Here is a 21628-nt window from a genome sequence, read left to right as displayed (position 1 = left end):
CACCCCTTAAACGAGTGACATGTGTATAGTATTTAGGCCACTTAGTCAATGAAAATTTGCGTGACGACGCAGATATAGATAGGGAACGTAGGGCGCTGGCGATAAGAGCGAATATGATAGCACATAGGTTCAGAGGCTGTACAGCTCAGGTCAAAATTACACTCTTTAGAGCCTACTGTACCTCTCTTTATAGCTGCAGCTTATGGGCTAATTACTCGCAAAGATCGATCAGCGCCCTACGGGTTCAGTTCAACAACGCCTTCAGGGTGCTGTTGCGTCTGCCACGCTTCTGCAGCGCGTCAGGCACGTTCGCGGACGCACAGGTAGACAGTTTCTCTGCTACAATAAGAAAGCGTGCCGCCGCGACGCGTCGCAGAGTGCTTGACAGTAGCAACAGTATCCTGAGTGTGATAGCGGGTAGGCCCGATAGTCGCTATATGCAGCACTGGTCGAACTTGCACCGTTCCTTAGCTCCTTATGAAATGTAGTAGTTAGATATCTAATAAGTTGAGTAAGTACTAACATAGTCTTAAACAAGTTCCTGCATGTACACGTTCGACTAACCTTTTTGTTATGGATTTTTGTGGTCCGAAATAAATGATTTTTATTTTTATTTTATTTTTTTATTTAGTAGTAATCTACCCTCAAATGGCTCCTTATGCCAGTTGAGAGTAGATGAAAACATTACACAATCAAATAATGTAGGTTAAAGTATGGTCGTTCAGTGACTGATCCATGCGGTTTTGTATAATAATTGATCGGTTAACCAATAAATGTTATAACTACCCGAAAATGTACAAATTGTTTGTTTATTTTTATTTAAATACCTAAAGACACAGACTATAGTATAACGTTTTTTTATTTAATCCAATCTTTGTAGTTATAGTTATATACATAGATAAGATACATTATAAAAGCGTATGGCATATGCTCCTAATAAGATGACAGATGTATTTTAGGTATTTAATTAAATTAGTAAAATATGGCACTCACGGTTGTGGACGTGAGGGTTCAGGACAGCGACCGGACGAAAGGGCAAATTAGTAGATTAGAGTTAGGGAGGGTGACCTTTAATACACATTTTTAACAGCCCATGGCGTTCGGCACGCGCGCACTCGCCCGTCGAATACCTGAACGTGACGCTAAATGTATTGTGTATTTTGTATCCAGTGACCGAATAGTTTTATTTCTCATAAAGAATTACAAAATTCACTTACATGAGAAAGATTACATGTTAAAACTCGTCATCATTCATAATTCTAGCCTTCAGTCGCCCACTGCTGAGCATAGGCCTCTCTTCGTGTACGCCACTTATCCCGGTCCTGGGTTAGTCTCATCCAAAAGTGTCCCGCGATTTTCCACCCAACGAGCTAACGGACGCCAGGCGCTTCTTTTAAGCTTGGAGATGACGTCACCCACGTATCGCACCTTGGTGCGGCGTCGGATTTCGACATTCCTCACTCGGTCTTGCAGTTTAATGCCGAGCATGGTGCGCTCGATGGCTCTTTGTGCTACTCGTATTTTATGCACAGCCACCTTAGTGAGTGTCCATGTCTCGGCACCGTATGTCATGGTGGGCAGGACACATTGATTAAAGAGGCGAGTTTTCAGGCATTGTGGAAAGTTTTCAGATTTGAGGATGTCCGCAAGTTTGTTGAATGCCGCCCAACCCAACTGGATTCTTCTGGAGATCTCCTTTTCCTGTTGTTTTTTGTCGAAATATAGAATATGTCCAAGATACACGTATTGCTCGACCACCTCCGGCTCTTCGGCTCCCACCGTTATGGTGAGATTCGAATTGCCAGTGATGTTCGTCATAACGGTCTTGGATTATGTAAAAACTACCTACGAAGAACCTACGCACTTTAACACAGCCGTGATGTACTTATTGTTGAACAAATAAAGGAACTAATAGATAAATCATTCCCCTCTCAGAGAAGCCATCCTCTTAAAGGGCCACTTGCATCATTCACTAACCCGAAGTTAACTAGTTAAACCTGAAGTTACCATAGTTACCAGTACAATTTGACACTGGGTTAACGGTTTAAACGGTCCAAGTGGCGCGTGAGTTACGTTGACGTTTGAAAAATCGATTCAATTTCACATTTGATCTATTCATATCTTATCATATCCTTTACAAATTGATATAAAGGGTAAGTTTAAGCAAACATACGAAATTTAATTGTGAAGATTTAAGAATGAAGTTATGACTTAACCATTCCTTATTTAACCTTTTCGCGGTCACGTGAATTAAGTAATAAAGTGTCATCAACGCCAAGCCACAAATTGCACGTAAACAACCCGTGGTAGTAGCTAACATATCAAGTCGTGGTGAGTGGGGCACGATAATTGTGGTACTGATTTTATATGAAGTCAATGGCGGCAAAAAGGTTATACATTTTGCCAATTAATTTATACGCCCTTTTATTTTAATTTAATACTTTAATTAAATTATTAATTAAAACACCCTCATTTCTAGACGACACAGAGGTTTGTCAAATAACATGGGCTTATGTTTTCCGTTCTTTTGGAGTTCAGAGGGCTTACCGCAAACACCGGAAAACCGATAATCATTATCTGCCTCTCTATCGCTCTTGCATATTCGAGAGGCGGGTAACGGTTTTCGATTTATTTATGTTGGCGGCAGCTTACATTTTCAATGTCTCAATGAATGCACTCAGGAATAATATAAAACACGGTGTAGGTATCAAGTATTAAGTACCTATACAACCAAAGTAAAAGTACAAGTAAAGTAGCACCATATGCACTGTACTCGTAAATATATAATGTTACATGTGCGAATAGGTAGGTATAATAATAAGTACATAATTCGCTGGCTTCATATACCGCCCATGCCGACCTCGGTTAGTCAATAATAAGTTGAATTTAAGTGTGCGTAAAGATTACAATCGTTTGAACTGGTCAAAAACCTTATAATGAGGTAAGTAACTGAATGGACTGGGTTTTTATTTCGGTTACCGGTAACAGAGGCGAACTCGATCTGATACGGTTACCGAATCAAAGTGTTACCTTATCAGACGGTTACCGTTATGGTAGGGGTTTTTGTAACCACTTCTAAAATAATCCTATCAGGGGTGCGAAACTCCTGACTTCGGCCAAACTCGGCTCAGCATTGCTCCGAGCAATTTTTAGGGTTGACACCACTTGACTTCCTTTTGCGTGCACGACCACAGATAAGATAATCACTTGATTTTTGACAACCCTAAATAGGCGAAAGAGATAGTGCCATATATTAGAAAGGGACAGCATGATTCGACCCTGAACCGCTGTCAAACTTCGGTTTTGTAGGAAGTTTCCTTTCTGTACGGTAGTACTATTAATTATTCTATGACCCTATGAAAAACCCCGGTTCAGGTAATCGGTTCAGGTCCCTGGATATATATGGTTATTATCTAACTTTCCTAAAAATATGCGTGCGCTAGCGGACCGAATAAACTGCAAAGATACGCCAATGTTTAATATCGCTATATAGTATTTATGTAGATGTATACGCTAGTTTTGGTAGCATGTAAAGTATCTGTCTGTGCCGCAGATTTGGCGGTGCAGCTCACGTCGCTTTGCGGTCATATGTGTCCGCACTCATTTAGGGTAACGGAGCCACGTACGCGTGTATATTTCCGCTTTAATACGTGAGACCATTTTGACATTTATTAAATTTATATGTGCAGTGTTATTAAAAACGAAGCAATCACACGACACAAAAAATGCTTAGACGCATCAAAGCAACATTAGAGGCAAAAATGTACACGTGCTTTCCAATTTAATACGGCACACGGCAAATCTCATCTGCTTTCTTTGATTTCGTAAACGTAAGGAACGTTTCACGTGCACGTAATATTTGTTAAGGTAAAATCCGTGATCAAAAACGAGTTAGAGAAAAAATAACGTGATTTAGAACGGCAGGGTGTAAAGACCTGTATATTGTCATGTTTATTTTTTACTTACATTAGCTTTGGCAAGTTATGTTTTCACTAAAAGAAAACCTAGTATAAGGACTAGGAGCTGAATTCTGGAGCCAGAGGCGCACCGTTTTCCGCACAGTCCGTGGGACACCAAAGTCCCGCGATCTTTGGTTACCCGCGATATCTCCAGATTCTCTTTGACAAGTAAACGTACCTCGTCGTATTCGAGCCAGGCCCCGTAGCCAACATGCCAATCGCTTACGCTCCGTATCGATTGAAACGCAACTGTCACTGTTGCCCTAATATGGAAGAGTGATAGAGAGACACAAAGCGTTTCGTTGTCGAAGCGATAGCGATTGACACCTTGGCTAGGCCGGCAGAACTGGTAGCAGCGCTCTCTACGCGCCCCGTGGCCTGTCATATCACTTGGCGGGTTCAGTTACCAGGCGATAAGCCAGAGCAACAGACCAGACATCCTCCAGACAGAGCATGGTAGCGCTACCCCCTCTGCCACAAATATACGGTAGTTTAATTTTCGTGTCATTTTCGAGTCAAAGTGTCTTTGAACGGACCAATTACGGGACGGGACTCGCCTCATACCCCGCACCCCTGTATTTTTGGCAGCACCGGTTTCATGAAATAATTGCTCTAATTCCATCTAGGGGATTCCTAGTATATGGCCAGGGCTGCCGGAGGGCGCCGTCGTGGATGACATCGGTATCGTATTGGGTCGTCCCATTCGTTTCTCGTCAAGTTCTTAAATTAGTCCTTATTCTTCACTTATTCATTCATTCGTTCATTGAAAGCCACCGACGATTGTGACGAATGTAGAATGGGTGACGAAAGCAGAATAGGACTAATTTAAGAACTTGACGAAAAACGAATGGGACGACCCAAGACGATACCATGACATCAATCCCAGTGCACGCTCACGAACGGCAAAGAGGGTGAAACGCCGGGTTCAGTTACCTGCGCAATGAGCTTCTGCAGTTCCTCGTTCTCTTTGACGAGCTCGCGGTAGCGCTCCTCGTCGGCGGGCGCGGAGCCGGAGCCGGAGCCCCGGCCGCTCTCCGCGCGCTCCGTGGGGTGCCGGATTACCTCGATCACCTGCAGGACCTTCAATATCACTAACACATTTCAACATTATATTAATGGAAATAAACCTATCTAAATCCTTCTTGTATATAGTTATGTATGGTGTACAAGAACGTATTAAAATACTTCAAATAAACGACTAGAGTCAACCGAGATAAATACGTCACTTTAGGTAAATGAGTCTTGTAAACGTTTCTTCTAAACGGAAGGGTTTTAGAACTATTGCAACCATCCCTAATCGAAGTGTGGTCACTGAATTTTTAGTGTAGACGGCTATAATAGTAATAATATACGTATACACCGTGAAATTTTAGTGGTTGTTTTCCCGCGGCAGGGCGATTTGCTATCGGTAGTACTTTCGAATTATGATAGACAAACTTATAAATAAACTGTTTTCCAAAAAAAAAAAATACTAAAAAATAACCTAAACTCGAACAAGCGAAAAACAATAGTAACACACTAAAACTGCAAGTCGACGACAGTTCCCGATATTGTAAACAGATAAACAAATAAACAAGCACATGTTACTTTTTTAAACTGTGTAACAGGCTAGAGTGTTTTACTGTTTGACAACTGAAATTAAAATTTACTTAGACTGTTCCTTCACGATTAACAGTTGAAATAAAACCTTTTTATTAGTTTGATGATTGCCATTACGTTGTGTCAACTTTGGTAAATCGAATAATTACATCCTCTTCGCTTATTAAACTAATGTGATAACAGATCCTGTCAATGTCATCACTGCTATTTCTAGTAAAATGGATCGACATTACGAATATTCTAATTTAGAGTACGTCGCGATGGTGCAGCTGTACGCTAGGGCTAACTACGACTCCCACGCCGCCCGGCGACTTTACGCGGAACCGGACCATTTACAGTCGCTGCGTCTTCGGGGGATTTTAAACCCCCAAGTTCCACACGGACGAACAATTGTCGCCGCAACACAGCGGCTGCTTAACCACGGGCAGTTTCAAACGCCAGCACATGCACAGGGCAGAGGTGATTGTGTATTGAACGTGGCGGATTGCAGTTCGAACAATTATTGCGGTATCGGGAAGTTTAAGTGTTTGTTTAAGTTTTTGATCATTAAAAGCTTGATCTTAACTTGTTATGTTTACTTTTAAGGATCTGCAAACTAACTGCACGTAAAATGTGTGAAGGAAAAATAAATGGAACTACTTTTTAGGTTATTTTGTTTCATGCACTCAAAAGAATTAGGTAGGTACTACTGCAGTGCTACTACTGGTGTTAGGTCACTTTCGAGTTTCGTTCGACACATTTATAAATCTGGCATTTCTTAACATTATTTAAAAAAAAGATTACACATCAACTGTATATCGATAGCAGAATCATTTCGTTGCGGGAAAACAACCACTAAAATTTCACGGTGTATATCTAAACGCAACAGCGTTTGGAGAATATCTTCAAAAGACGCATTTACCCCGGTGTATCCTTCATACTCGCTTGGGGGGCACTCCTTAATTTATATTATACTATTGTTATTATTTATTATTACACGGGGCACAGAAATAGATACATACTCGTATATCCTGTGTGAATTTTAACCGTCTACTTTTTGAATTTCATGAGATAACTAGATCCCGCTGAACGACACCTCAATCAAAAATCAATTACAGTACAGACGGACTGCAACTCGACTGCATAATTTACGCTCTTTTTTACAATGGATAACGAATTAGCTTAATTTGATCTTGTTATGGTTCTTTACTGTTAAATCGCCGGACGAACTATACATTATAACATTTATAACCAAATGGAATTATCGCGAACACGTTGGCAGATCCTCGTGGCTCCAATCTGCGCATCCAATCTCTTAATTAAAAACTGTTACCGCCTGCAGCGGTTATTAAATTGGCCATCAAATAACAGTTTAAAATATGACAAGGTACCTAGGTCCCTTTCGTGTATAAAACTTTGCTTTTTAATTATAATATTTTGTATTTGTGTACAGTCGCCATCAGATATATCGGAGCGGCCAAGGCGTTCACAATATCTGAGCACGCACTCTAACGCCTTGACAATAGAGGCGTGTTCAGATATTTGTGAGCGCCTTACCCGCTCCGATATATCTGATGGCGACTGTACTATAGCTAATTTGAAATAGCCATAGTAAACCGCATAAGATAAAATATTGCACGTACTTATTATTACTAAAACTCAATAACCTTGAAAACGCGTCATTATTCATGGGTTTTACCATGCAAATTAACCTGCTTCTTATTGCTATTATAGGTAGGTATAAAAAGGACACACAATTAATTTCTAATATCAGTAACCGGTAATAAATGGTTCTGATAAAAAAAACCTTAACGACAATACCGATATACTTAGTCTAATCTTTTGAGCTGTAACTAAAAGCTTTTATACATAGTTCATTAAAGCAGTAATCCTGGTTGAAGTTTACAAACTTTGCGGTAAGCCACCTTTTGAAGTAAAAGCCACGTGTAGGTCCATAATGAACTCAACTTTAATTTTAAGATTTTTCCTTTTACAAAAACTCACTCCGTTTAGCTTTTAACAAGTTTAAGAGGGTTTGTCGATTATTTTTGACTAATATTTTGTTATAACATTTTTTTTATTAATGTTACGCGTCTTGTAACGTTTGTTTTTGTATATTATACGAGTTAGGTAGATATTTGAATTGCAAACACTGTAGAGACAACAAGAAACGTATAGCTTACCTTAGGAACAAATATCAGTGCCATACTGAGGAAGCAGCAGAAAACGATCGCCAACGAGACGAAGGCGAAGGAGGCGTCCTGCTGCGAGGCGATGACCAGCGTGACGGGTGCGGTGATGAGGCACAGCACCACCACGTTGTAGATGCTCATTCCCACGTAGCGCGAGTCGTTGATCTGCCGCACCTTCACCGACCGCGTCTCGTACGCCAGGAATAGACCAAACACCAGCACCAGCCCTTTGTAGCCGTACATCAGCCCTACGAAGAATTGCTTTTACTATAGTTCGTTTTTTTAGCATTAGAAATAAGGTAAACAATCTTGATATGTATTTTAATTGAAAAAACACATTTTAAAAATCAGTAACGGCAAATATGTAACAATTATGAATGTAATACGATCAATTATATTCTTCTGCTTTCATAAGTAATAGTTTCTGATTTTTATAAAGCGTTTTTATATTAAAAGAAATGTCAAGATCACTTACATATTTTGAAGTTCTTTCTAATGCTAAAAAAACGAACTATAATAAAAATGTGTTTGTATAGACCCAGATTTTCAAAAAAGATGGAAAGTTATTGTATCATTTCAAGACACGAATGTAGGTCCTAATTATAATTACAGATTTTAAACACATTATTTATTGACCACATTAATATAGCGTTTGCCTATTTTAAGGACCGAAGTCTATTCAAAATCATTTTTCCATATTCAGCATTTTAAGGTCCCACTAGATAGGTTCCCTGAAGTAAATCACAAACAATAATTTAATTTATATAGTAGCATTAATATGTATCTGCTTATTTAGTCTTAAATTAAAACTCATCTCTCATCAGGTAAATACTGTCGAGGTTTTGGGTAATGGCTGTACATTTCTGAAGGTCTGGAGTTTTATTAAAACGTAAATCATCGTTGGGGGTATTTAATGGCTGTTAAAAGATAAACGAGCCAAACTGTGTTCCTGATCTGACGTTTCCCAGTAATGTAGCTATCCGACAGGAGGCACTGTTTTGCACTTATTTAGATTTCACACAGAAAAAACGCGCCAAAAGTATCTGCCACCCTGGATAACTTAATAAATCTCTAGACTTCGCTTTAAAGAATGAATTTAGATATTTTTGACACATTGTTTGATCCGCTACTTTTGATGCCGACTGTACCTTCATATTAGATGACTTAAGTAGACCTTTCTTAGAAAATTTTACTATTAATTCAAGAAACTCGTGCGGCTGTTGATAATTTTTTGGCCTTGAGTATATTTTCCACAACTAGTTTAATAAAATTCACTAAGGCGGTTCGTGAAACTACTTCTGACCTTCACCAAGATGTTTCGGAAAACTGGTATCAACTTTTTCGCGTTTCAGATTTAGATTGTTTTAAATGTCGAGTAGGTCACAAAACCGATATGATGTATTTAATTCGTCGTGGTAGAACGTGGAACCTGGTAGGGTGGTGGATGTCTTACCTAGCCAGACGGTATTGTTTTTACTCTCGCAGTGCTCGAGCTCCGGCCTGATGTGGACGTCGTCGTCGTGGTGCCGCGGGGACTCCAGCGAGAAGGTCTCCACCTCGCGCTGCAGCGGGTCCCGCAGCTGCCACGTGGTGAGCAGCGTCGCATCCACCACCAACAGACCGCCCACCATGGTGTATAGTTTCCAGCCGTGCATACGTTTCTGCGTAACAATCACTCAGATATTTTTACTAAAGGCGAGCGAAAAAATTAGAAAATAAAAAATTTCAAAGCGGTTGAGCACCCCATTGTAGTCAAGCTAAATTCTCAATACTTGGTGTATTTTATCAGCGTAAGAAGTGTAACTAAATAAAGGGGTGCCCCGTCGAAATAAAAAGGTTTATGGAACCAATCTAATAGATAGGTATACACTTAGGTAGGTAAGATATACTTATTATACGCGAGCTACTATTATCTTTCCACTCATAACAGCGGCACTTCATTTGCGCGTATTTGCTCAGTTATGCTAATATATGAATATGAGTCTGCATTTCGTGTGTTTGTCTGTTAAATAATGAGATGCACCAGCAATACCCGGGGAAAACGACATGATGAAGTGCCAAGAGATTGTACACGTTACAAAAGTTGTTGTGCTCAGTACTTTTTATAAACCGGGACTTGCACCCTCCCTCGGGTTAATAACTTTTTAATATTAATTTATTCCATGTTATATGTACATATATCAAAATAATGCAGCTGTGGGTGCTTCACACCGCTTATTTAGGACAAGGAACATAACAAAAACTAGATACATGCCACTGTGGCTGTTTGAAAAACAGTAAGTACCTAATAGTTACTATTATTTTATTGCAGTCTAATAAAAATTCACTTAATCTGTTAAGAATTAAAGCGAACGACATTTTATTCTACCCCATCAGAATACATTGAACTCACCTTGGTATCAGCCTTAGGTTTAGTAGTGTGCCTGTGCACACGCCAGACTTTTGTGAACATGGCGCCGTACGCCATCGAGAAGCCGGTGGCGAGGAGCCACGCTCGGGCCGCGCACAGGCCGGGGAAGTGCTGCGGCTGCACCCAGCGGCCGTCGACGCCGAGCGCCACGGCCGCGCCCAGGCAGATGCAGCAGCCGCAGAGCATCACCGTGTTGCACGCTGGATGCGACCACTGGATCACCCTGCCCAAGCCGCCACCAATAATATACCGGTCACACATTGTATCATTAAATTTACAGTGCATATGGTCCTACTTTTCCGCACTAGTGAGAGAAACAGCACTTTTCGTGTATATGTCCAAAATTTTAAGGGCCATATGTACTGTAAAACGTTGTACGATACACGTGCGAATAAGTAATTCCTCTTTTCTGCACTTGTATCGTAAATAACTTTTTTTTTGTGACTAGAGTCTGTAAAAGTTAACTTAGCACCTAGTGGACAGAACAAAGTGTGAGAGTGTCGTTGTAAACGTCATATTTTCATAGCGACGATCTTGCTTGCCTATTGGCATTTTAAATAACAGTACTGCTATTCTTTTACATACATATATTGCCATTGCCATGTTTTATTTCGTATTATTTCACCCAGCTTTATCTTCCACTGAATACAAAATATACAATAATAAAATAACTGTGAAATGTATGAACACAAAGAACGTTACGGCTTAACGACTGCTATAATATTCACGGCAATAAAAGCGGACTATAAGTCAAACTCTGAAATTGAATTAATATCGTTCACGGCAGTTAAAAATGCAGAACAACCATGAAACTGAATCTAGATCCAGAATAAAAGGAAATGTTGGATTAAGTGGACATTGTCCTACTTAATCACGTTCATTACGTAAATCTATATAATCTGTATGTGAAAGGGCAAACAAATTCGGTACAATTTCCTTTTGATCGCAATATTAAGGATAGCAATTATTGGCAAACTCAAGTAGGTTAGGAGCATTATTCATCATTTAGGTGACTAGCAAAATAAGTAAGGACTATCATTCATTCAAGTCTAAATATACAAGTTATAGGACGCTTAAATTTTGATCTCATGAGTATATGGAAAGCACTTTCTTTGTTTAACAACAAGTAAGTACATATACAAAATTCAAACTGTGCTAGGGTTAATTTTAATTTTACATAAATTTACTTCGTTTTCACTTGAAGGCGAAGTTTTTAATGTAAGAATGACAGTTTCGATCGCTACGAACGATTGGCATAATCGATATTAAACTTTCGTGAGACATAATAGCGACTAAAAATTCAAGTGAGTGAAACCGTTGTCGTATAAACAATTTAACGATTGGCATGTTGGCTAGGCCCCCGTTACCTTCTATGCCGGTGCACGCAGTTGAATATGATGAGCGCAATGGCCGCTATGATCCCGGCCACGCACAGCGACGCCATGCAAGCGAACAGCGGCAGCGAGACCGTCCGCAGCTCGTTCACTATCACCGTCCTGTCCGGCGGTACCTTGCCACCTGTTCAACAGTAAAGCAGAGATATATATATATAACTCCGTATAAGATAAATAAAGTCTAAGAAAAAAACCTGCCTCGTAAATAAAAAAAAGTCATTCTCGAATAGATGGCGCACACACCTTTGGCCTATTCTCGGCTAGATGGCGTTGACGTCACCGTTTCATATTTAACTATTTTAACACATATCAGTGAAAGAACATGGGTCAGTATGGAACAATGAAATTTAAAAATCATTTATCCGTAAACATATTTTGATTAATTTATACATTTTCAATTTTATTTTAAGTTTTAATCGTGTGTCGATAGATGGCAGTAAATGTACCGTGACTACAAAATTTACTTTGGCAATAGCCCTCTATACTATCTATTCTCTTTGAGTAAAGCAAGGGAAAAAATAAATAAATGTTAATTAGTCGGAAACACACCGCGCGGAATTTGCAACGGGAGATTTTCTATCTACTTAATCTTAAATATCGTGCACAATAAAATGGATTTAAGCAATTATTACTCTCAAAAGTGACATCTTTTTTAGGGTTCCGTACCCAAAGGGTAAAACGGGACCCTATTACTAAGACTTCGCTGTCCGTCCGTCCGTCCGTCCGTCCGTCTGTCACCAGGCTGTACTATCACAAACCGTGACAGCTAGACAATTGAAATTTTCACAGATGATGTATTTCTGTTGCCGCTATAACAACAAATACTAAAAACAGAATAAAATAAAGATTTAAGTGGGGCTCCCATACAGCAAACGTGATTTTTGACCAAAGTTAAGCAACGTCGGGCGTGGTCAGTACTTGGATGGGTGACCGTTTTCTTTTTGCATTTTTTTCCGTTTTTATTTGCTTTATGGTACGGAACCCTTCGTGCGCGAGTCCGACTCGCACTTGCCCGGTTTTTTCTCGTGTCATAGATCGGCTCACTAGCTATTTTTTTATACTACACTCATATTTACTGGAATGTGCAATATACTAACTTCCTACTAGAATAGAGGCCATAGGGGGTCTTTGCCGGCCGGTTTGGCCTAGTGGCAATTTGTGTAAGATGTCAAATAATATTTATTGTTTATTTTACTTGTACACATACTTCTATGTATATTGTATGTATATTACTAGCTGTTACCCGCGACTTCGAGCTTCGTGAGCATAGAACTTTATGTAACTACACTGCAAAACGTAATTCAAGACCAAAAAAAGTGAGACAATGTTGCCATTGCAATAATTTGTTTCTAAAATTGTAAATTCCTTTTGATAAATAATCACGCTAAGATAATTTATTCATTAGTAATGTTACCCCTACTATTTAAAAAAGTACTTTTATTTATTTATTTGTACATAAATACAAGACGCGCTAGTAAAAAAGTGGCAACATTTCTTACTTTTTTTGGTCTTGAATTACGTTTTGCAGTATAGGTAGGGATAATTATACATAATTATATGTACAACCCATGAGATTTGTCTGTCAAAACCTACGAAGCTTCAAGCTCCTAACAGATCTTTTTTTCTTGATATAATCTTTCTTAACTCCGCTTAAAAGATTTTTAAGGCCACTACCTATTTACTAAAAATGTTCGCTCCCAATAGAAACTTTCAACCCTTTCAACCCTTAGGGAATACATTTAAAAAAACGCAGAAATCATTTTACTCGTTTTCTATGTGACTTTTTACATTTGTAGTTCACTATTTACAAAATATTTCGTTCCTGATGCAAACTTTCAAAACAAGCATCAGAATAAGCAGATCCATAGGGCCAAATTCTGATAATTACTGCGAAAAAAAATAATTTAGCTGAACATCGAAATCAAATCCATCTGATCTTTACTAAAAGCAGCATCCTGTGTATATAATAGCGCAGTTTTAAACGTTATACACAAAATTTAAAGAGTCTGATGCACGCTTGGCTGGTTTTTTAATGTAAATTTTGCTATTCTGTGAAATATTTTCCGCTTAATCATTTCGCCATGGCTTATTATTCGTTCGAAGCCTCCTGCTATTGTTATTTTGAAAATACCAAATAACCATTCATATGCTCTAGTACCTACTTAATTTTTACTCGATAATTACTTTTACAGTAAGATCTTGGATAACGTATTTTAACACATTCACTGCCAAGAATACGTAGTTAGGTAAGTATGTCAAGTATATGTGTTCATTTTGTACTGGAAACAGGGCGCCCGCATCGAAAGTTAACGAATATCCGTAGATACCTAAGAAAGAAACTATGCGGATTAGATTTACAACATAAAATATAGAAATATTATACATACTTACTTACTTACTCGGATATTTTTTTATTAGCCAAAAAACTTTCCACATTCACAAGTAATTGACATCCTTTTAAAAGTAGTCACTTTGGATTGTAGTAACTTAGTAATGCTGAAAAACCGGCAAAATAAAGCCATTTGCAAAGTTGAGCGGTTTATTGTACTAGAAGCCGTGAAGTATTAATGGAGCTATACAAAGAAAATATACGAGCGGCAGGAGTTAGGCGTAAATCAAAAAATATAACTTATTTATATTCTAACTTTTAACTACCTACTAGAATTTTCAACATAAAATACAATCGTCAGTTTGGAATGGTAATGGTAATATTGTATTATTTAATGAAACATATTTATATAAAATACATAGAAAAACTAAATCATTTGTATAAAACTTAAGAGCCTCGCTCGCTGATTGGTTTTTTCACGAGAACTCTAAAACTATCCAAATTATGACTTGTGACGTAACATGATTGTAGTCATTCATTTCATCAATGATATGGTGAACTAAATAATACGGAATATTTTACTTTTTCATAATGCTGATGAATATTTAATGGAGGTAACCTTGCCGCGGTTCTCGCCGCGTGAAAGTTCGCGTGTGTACGTACCGACCCACCGCTCGCGGTCCAACCACGTCAGGTTGTCGGCTTGCGTGTCGTAGTAGCCGAGCTTCACGTAATGTTGCTCCGACAGCTGCTCGATTTGCGTTAAAGCTATGCGGTCACCTTGGGATGAAAATGCCACCAGGCCCTGAAAACAAATATGCGTTTTACTGTACGTATATAATTGTAGAACGACACGTGATGTGCCGTACAATGTGCAGACTTTTGCTCTCTACTGGGTAATCGTACTTACTATGACAGTTTTTATACCTATGAGTATATGAAAACTATATCACTAAACCTCATTTAGTAGTGATGGTCTACTTTCTACGTTATTTCTTTTCGTTTGGCGTTTGTCGATGTACAATTGACATTGGGTAGGTCCCCTAATCAGGTGATCAGTTAGAATGAGAACATATATGAAGGTAAAAACCTAAATAAATAAAACAGTCTCAGTATTATCCTCACGGTCCCACTACTGCTGTTCTTGTGCCCGTTCCCTATCCGTTCCCGTGAGCGTTCCCATTCCCATATTATAGTATTGTTGTTATACATTTCGTAATCATTTAAAATGTATCACATTGCACGAAAAACAAACAATATAACCTGCATTGTACATATATGACCTTACTTACCGACACACCAAGGAATGACGTTGAGTTTATGGCCTCGTATATATCGTCCGCAATCTTTTTATTGGTATACGTAAAATTTTTTAAACTCAGCCCGCTTTTTTCCAGTTTTTCCATCGTCTTGTTGAAAGCTGCGAACAAGTTATTAGGTTAAGAAAGGGATTATTGTTTGTAGTTGGACATTTTATGTTGTTATATTACCTAATGCGACCGCCCAAACCGCGTCATAAGCCAATGGCGCCTCTTGGTACCCCTCCGGGTACCTCTCTCCGTCGATGTCATATCCGGCCTCACGCAGAGCCTCATTCAGTCGAGATCTGTTTACACAACGCAAACAAATGATGGCCGCTATTTCCATCACACAACCACACATTTATTCTGCCATCTCACGGACTTACTTCCGACACGTCTCCACAAAGACCGCCGGTTAGCTTTGGGGAATGTGCGATTACTGGCCAGTTTTCATTTCTCCATTTGTGAATTTGAAATAGAAGTGACATTATGAAGTATTTCTATTCTTATTGAAGTGTTTAACGTGGCTATGATAGGCATAACGCTAACCTTAAATTTTAAACATAACTAAGTATTAGTTATTATAATGTCAGTACCATTTCAAAAGCAACTTCGAGACAACATCTTACTTAATAAAATGACAAGTAGGTAGAAGAAAGCTTTCTCCATATTACGCGACTCGCTTGAAGAATTTATTTTTCTGCTATATGGAGCACAAAGAGTACTTTTTAAACAACATTCTTATGTGACGGAGTCGCAGATAACAATAAAGTCCCGTCACGAATCGCGATATCGCATATCTCTAGGCATTTTAGACTCAGAGTGTCGCGCCACGAGAATATAATATTATTTTATGAGCCATTTCACCGCGTAAAAGTAGTGACAAAAGGTTTTATTCGAGAACAGACCGCGCGAATATCCTTCACCTGCCTTGCAATCCTAGATGTTTTGTTGGAACATTTTCTCATGAAATAATATTTAACTATTCTCGCAGCTGAAATAGGTATCCATAAGAAGTATAATTCTGACATTCGCTTGAGCTGGGTTAGCATCTGAGTTATTGAAAATAATTCGCTTGAGCGAGACAACAATTTATAAGCATTCTGTAGAATACTTATAAATTATAATGGGGAATTCTTACGTAAGAATTACTTTTGGGAGGTAACAATAAGAGAGTGGATCTATACCGAAAATCCTCAGAAGTCATCCCAGAGATAGTGGTCTGATTGGCGTTCTGGTTCCACATGAGGGCCTCAGTGGTGAGGTGGCCCTCGGCAGCTTCTCGCATTTGTTCCACGGTGCAGTCGATACCTTCTTTCTCTAAGTTAGTTTCGAACCAGTTGTCTTCGTACCAACCTGTATAACAAACAGAGTTTTTTTCAACAATTTCAATATTCATCCAAGCTCCATTTTAGTAATATTCATCGAGACAATTCTAATGAATTCAAACACAATAATGAGTTGGGGTTTCGTTGTTTTATCACCACATTATCAGTTCCTCCACCACATCTGTCCTCGGTTGGCCACATCATCAGATCAGCTCGATGGTACCATAAATACCTATTCCACGCTGCATAGATTAATTTATTTTGAAGCAGCATATGAGGTACCTAATCGTGCTAGTCCTCGACATGCTAATGCCCACCTTGCTGTCACCTCTATTGACAATGACTTAAGTTTCAAGATGACATGTACTGGGACCGCGTCGAGCACCAGTACGTTTATCTTATATGAGCTCTTTACATTTTAGCATCCAATAAGTATTTGTCTTTCCGAAACGTCGTTGCCTTCGCCCTGTACGAAAGGGCTCCTCCCGGCAAAGAAAATTACATTTCCCGAGCCATAAAACCGAATGAATGATTAAGAAAACATTCAGGCCATATAACCAGCAATACATACATTTCAGTTGGTCTGGTAACTGTTAAACTGTTAAACTGTTATACTTATTATACATTGGATGCTTAGATGTTTGTCACAACATCACGCTAATCGCTAAAATGTTAACTGGTTATAATAACCTGCATATATAAAACTACAATGTCTTGATTGTCTTGTATTCAATAGGATAGTAAGTTGCCTAATATAGGTATGAAATATGTATGTGTATATACTACATAAACTAGTACCTACATATTTTGTTATGTTGCCAACTGTAACATGTGGCTTGACCATTAGAAGTTTTAAAGCCGCTCGCTTGACTCGAACTGGGCTTAACGACTACTGTTATATCAAATAACCGGTATTTAAGGATTAACGTGTTTTCCGAGATATTTAGAAATAGTATTAATATAACATTACCTTTAAAACATTTCACTAAAATTAAACGTTACAAAACAGAAATTTATTATATAAAATTTAAAAAATGGCGATGTTATGTTATTTAAACGGGAAAACGCATTTTTTATCCCGTAAAGACAATATAAGACGCCAACATAAAATAAAATAGGAACATCAACGATGAAGACTTCCTGGAATATCTAGGTGAAAGTGTCAATTATTTTGATATGAAGTGATCTCTTTAGTGGGTCGTTTATAGCTGGTAATAAACATTTACGACGGAAGTAAAAAGATTTTCGGAGGCTGTATTAAGGTCAGCCGGACGCTGGGAACCTGCCGAACTTGGATCACGACAGGACGCCCTGGCACGGCGCCAGACTTCAACCGGTACCTTCCATTGATTCCGCTTTCTATGTCAAATTATATTCACTTAACTTGAATGACCGCACCCACATAAATCCGTTAAAAGTATACGCCATGCTCACGCGGTATAAAGACTGTATCGTTATATAATTATAGGGACAACTTTACTTAGCCGTTTTTTTGGTACTATATTTTTATTTCAAAAATACACATGTGTTTAATACACATTTCGTCCTGGCAGCTCGACGTAAAGCATATGGTTTGGACGAAATTTACCCAATCCTCTCGAGTATTTAACAATAGCGAGTGTTGACAAATACTAGAAGAAAATTTGCGGTTTGCGAACAAGTTTAGGATCTGTGTATGGTGGCCTTTTAGAGAATATGGCATGCTAACTACTTACGACAACTATGACTTTGACATCTAATAATATACCTACCTAACTATCATGGAGCGTTTCTATCGACCCGCTCTAGCGATGGATCAACGCCATGAATGTCCGTTAGGCTTTGGTTCTAAGCTTAAATATTCTTCTAGCTGTCTCCGTCATTACGCTTGCATCAGAAATTGAAGGGATTCTAAAACATGGGGTGAAAAATCGTTTTATGTAAAAATAAAAATTCACCACATTTATTCCGCAGCTACCTACTCAATTGAACAGTCATGAAGAGGACACTTAGATAACATGTGTTGGCGGCTGCCAACACATGTTATTAACCTGTTGTTACTTTAAATCGTACCAAAGAGTTCGTGAAATAGTTTCAAATTCAGCTCGATAGGCTTGTCCGGACTGTATTTGCTATACGGTATTAAAAGCATCATAAAGTCCCTAAAATAAAAAAAAATGTCAAACCTTCTTAAATCAGATATAGCTTAAAAATACCCCCAGATCAAACTCTTAGAACATAGTTATATAAATTAATACACATGCCAACAGTTAGACCAGGTTTTATCTGTCCCTATACTTAACGATACAGTCTTTATTTACCCAATAATTCATCTAAGGGCCACTTGCACCATTCACAAACCCGGGGTTAACCGGTTAAACATGGAGTTACCATGGTTACCAGTACAATTTAAACTGTTAACAGTTTAACCGATAAACCCGGGGTTAGTGGGACGGTGCAAGTGGCGCTAAACAAGCAGGTGGTTTTGATAGGTCTTCTGAGTATTAAGTGTAAGTACCTACCTACCTAATGTACATACAGGTATGTAGGTACACTAAGCACAGGTTCGAGTAGCAGGAAAAACAAATGAAGCAACCCATTCTACTCCAACAAGTAATAAATGTCACAAATAAAATTAGAGACAAATTCCAAATAAAACAAGTGAAGTTTGCTTTCCCCGTTTGCCGAATTGATTTGAAAGACAATCACAATTCCCAACATCCGTCACATTGTTTCTCGTCAAAATGTATTCATGAATATACAAAACGGCTTTTATTAACGTCCCGTTTTCAGTGTTACGATTGTTCAGGCAAAGATAGCATTATACAGAAGGTTTGTTGACATCTGTGTAGTAAAATTCATATGAATAAAAGATACGAATTGATTCTCCTATCAATGATACTATATGAGAGGTTACACTCATACATAAGGAGCACAAAAAATACTTATTCCATATTTATTTTTATGCCTACGAATAAATCTGTTATTATTTATTATTTTTGCATTCCATTCATGTTTGTCATACTCTTTGTAAAACGTAATAGGTATATCCTTTTATTTTTCTCTTAACGCACATTTCTCGCTTAAGCTCTCGCTCGACTAAAGGCAACTTGTACAAATTAGTATTGCGAAAGCGCTTAGATTTTAGAATACGTATAACCTATCTTAAGTTATAATATCATTGGCTGCTCATAATGACAAAATCTAATGAAACAAGACAATGTCTGTAAACAACTCGATGGCCTTTTAAGGGCCTTTTAAGTAGGTAGGTGCCCATGTATAAATTGTCTTGATAGCTCCGTCTGTATTATGTAATTAAAATAAACCATCGTGGTAAGGAGCACACAGAGTCTGCATTGTTCTTGGCTGATTAATGAAACATAATTTACACTTAAGATTGTATACCTAATACCTCGTCAGTAATACGTAATAATACCACTCGTAATATTCCAGAGTGCCCTTCTTCAGTAATAGAGTAGGTAGGTGAATGAACATAATATCACATATACTCGTATTTTCGCGGCGGATGTCGGTTTCCCGTATTCTTATCATCGCGGGTCCTTTGATATTCGTATATTACATTCTTAGCATCTGTCTAAGTAGCGCAACCTGGCGCAACTATCTGAATTAACAAGATTATATCCATATATCAGTTAAAAAATATTTTTGCACATCTTATATTTTAAATAGAGTCAACCTATTGGACAACAACCTCTAACAAACAAGCTAAATTGTATAGTTTGGAACCACAGACAATGAAAAACAAAAGTGTTCCCTTAAATATATTTTCGAAAGTTATGGACTCTGGAGTCTAATTAATATGCGACTTTATAGTAATATACGAATAAACTACTCCTGTGGTTTGTTTCTCTACCGAAATTGTTAGTTATTCCTTTCTTGGTAACAGAATAGACGAGATAGAATCTAATGAGTGGCGACCTTTTAGTACCCAGACCAAGTTTCTTGTATTTTGTGCTTAAGTAGGTATTTCAATTTTCATTGACGTCGATATAAGTGTTGCCTCCTGTCACACTTATGTACGAATTCACAAGTGCTAAGTTCCTTTCACAATAGCAAAGTAAGTTGTGTTGTTGTAGGAACGACATTAAAAGTTAAGGTCTCATAAGGTACTCTGTTAAGCGACCCGTGTTTTCTTTGTAGGTATTTACTCATACCTTATCTCTAACTTCCTACAAAACCGAAGTTTCACAGCGGTTCAGGGTCGAATCATGCTGTCCCTTTTTAATATATGGCACTATTCCTTTCGGCTATTTAGGGTTGTCAAAATTCAAGCCATTATCTTATCTGTGGCCGTGCACGCAAAGGGACGTCATGTTCTGTCAACCCTAAAAATTGCTCGGAGCAATGCTGAGCCGAGCGGAGCCGAGTTTGCCCGAAGTCGGGAGATTCGCACCCCAGACCAGAAGAAAAAGCGTAGGTACCCCTCTTATTTCATATCAGTTATAATTTGCTCTCGTTTGGTACAATTAACCAAATCGGGAGTAAATAAATCTAAAGCGATTGCACGCTTGTAGCCTTGTAATATAAATAAGTTTATGCGGTGGGATTACCCCGTTAAATCGACTTACCCTCTTAGGCCCACTTGCACCATTTCACTAACCCGGGGTTAACCGGTTAAACCAGGAGTTGCCATGGTTAGCCATACATTTTGACACGAGGTTAACAGTTTAACCGCTTAACCCCGGATTAGTGGAATGGTGCAAGTGGGCCTTAGTGGTAACCACGTGCCGGATCCAGTGTTACTCCAGTGTTATAGGTTATGTTCAAAACCTATTTATTACATAATCTAACACAAACAGTTAATAAATAGGTTTATATTGTCCACTACAGAAGCCCTTTGCTAACCTGGTGTGCAAAGCTATCACGTATCGAGGCAACGTCAAAGTCGAGATAGGTAATTGCGCCCGGCTATTTAGAACAGTCCATTTAGTCTCCGGCCGACATCCTCGATTATGCAATGGAGACCGGCACACACTGGTAAAAGGGAAGCCGCAGCTGAATGAACAGGAAATCATATTTGTGACTTAACGAAGATTACCGAGTTTCTCTTTAGCTGCATTTTTGTAACAAATACTTAGGTAGTTAGTAAATACTTTAAATTAACAAGTAATTGTATGAGCAGATTGTAAGCTCGAGT

General features: G+C 38.5%; 1 protein-coding gene across 3 annotated transcripts in view; it reads right to left on the bottom strand.

Annotated features, from left to right (window-relative positions):
- Nucleotides 1-21628, bottom strand: part of LOC134678550 (gamma-aminobutyric acid type B receptor subunit 1) — a 188791-nt gene that overhangs the window by 11722 nt on the left and 155441 nt on the right. For 2 of the 3 annotated variants that reach the window (XM_063537147.1, XM_063537146.1), the window contains exons 6-14: nucleotides 16351-16519; nucleotides 15353-15468; nucleotides 15155-15282; nucleotides 14526-14667; nucleotides 11507-11657; nucleotides 10122-10362; nucleotides 9183-9390; nucleotides 7721-7977; nucleotides 4893-5030 (exon numbers count right to left, since the gene is read on the bottom strand). In XM_063537147.1, the coding sequence (XP_063393217.1) occupies nucleotides 4893-5030; nucleotides 7721-7977; nucleotides 9183-9390; nucleotides 10122-10362; nucleotides 11507-11657; nucleotides 14526-14667; nucleotides 15155-15282; nucleotides 15353-15468; nucleotides 16351-16519 (1550 nt within the window). Of the gene's footprint in view, nucleotides 1-4892; nucleotides 5040-7720; nucleotides 7978-9182; nucleotides 9391-10121; nucleotides 10363-11506; nucleotides 11658-14525; nucleotides 14668-15154; nucleotides 15283-15352; nucleotides 15469-16350; nucleotides 16520-21628 lie in introns of all 3 variants that reach the window. The other variant, XM_063537145.1, reaches the window with a different exon arrangement.

This window comes from Cydia fagiglandana, chromosome Z (assembly GCF_963556715.1).
Source record: "Cydia fagiglandana chromosome Z, ilCydFagi1.1, whole genome shotgun sequence".
Lineage (NCBI taxonomy): Eukaryota > Metazoa > Arthropoda > Insecta > Lepidoptera > Tortricidae > Cydia > Cydia fagiglandana.
Note: the sequence above shows the minus strand (reverse complement) of the source record. Positions and strands in the feature narration are given on the sequence as shown.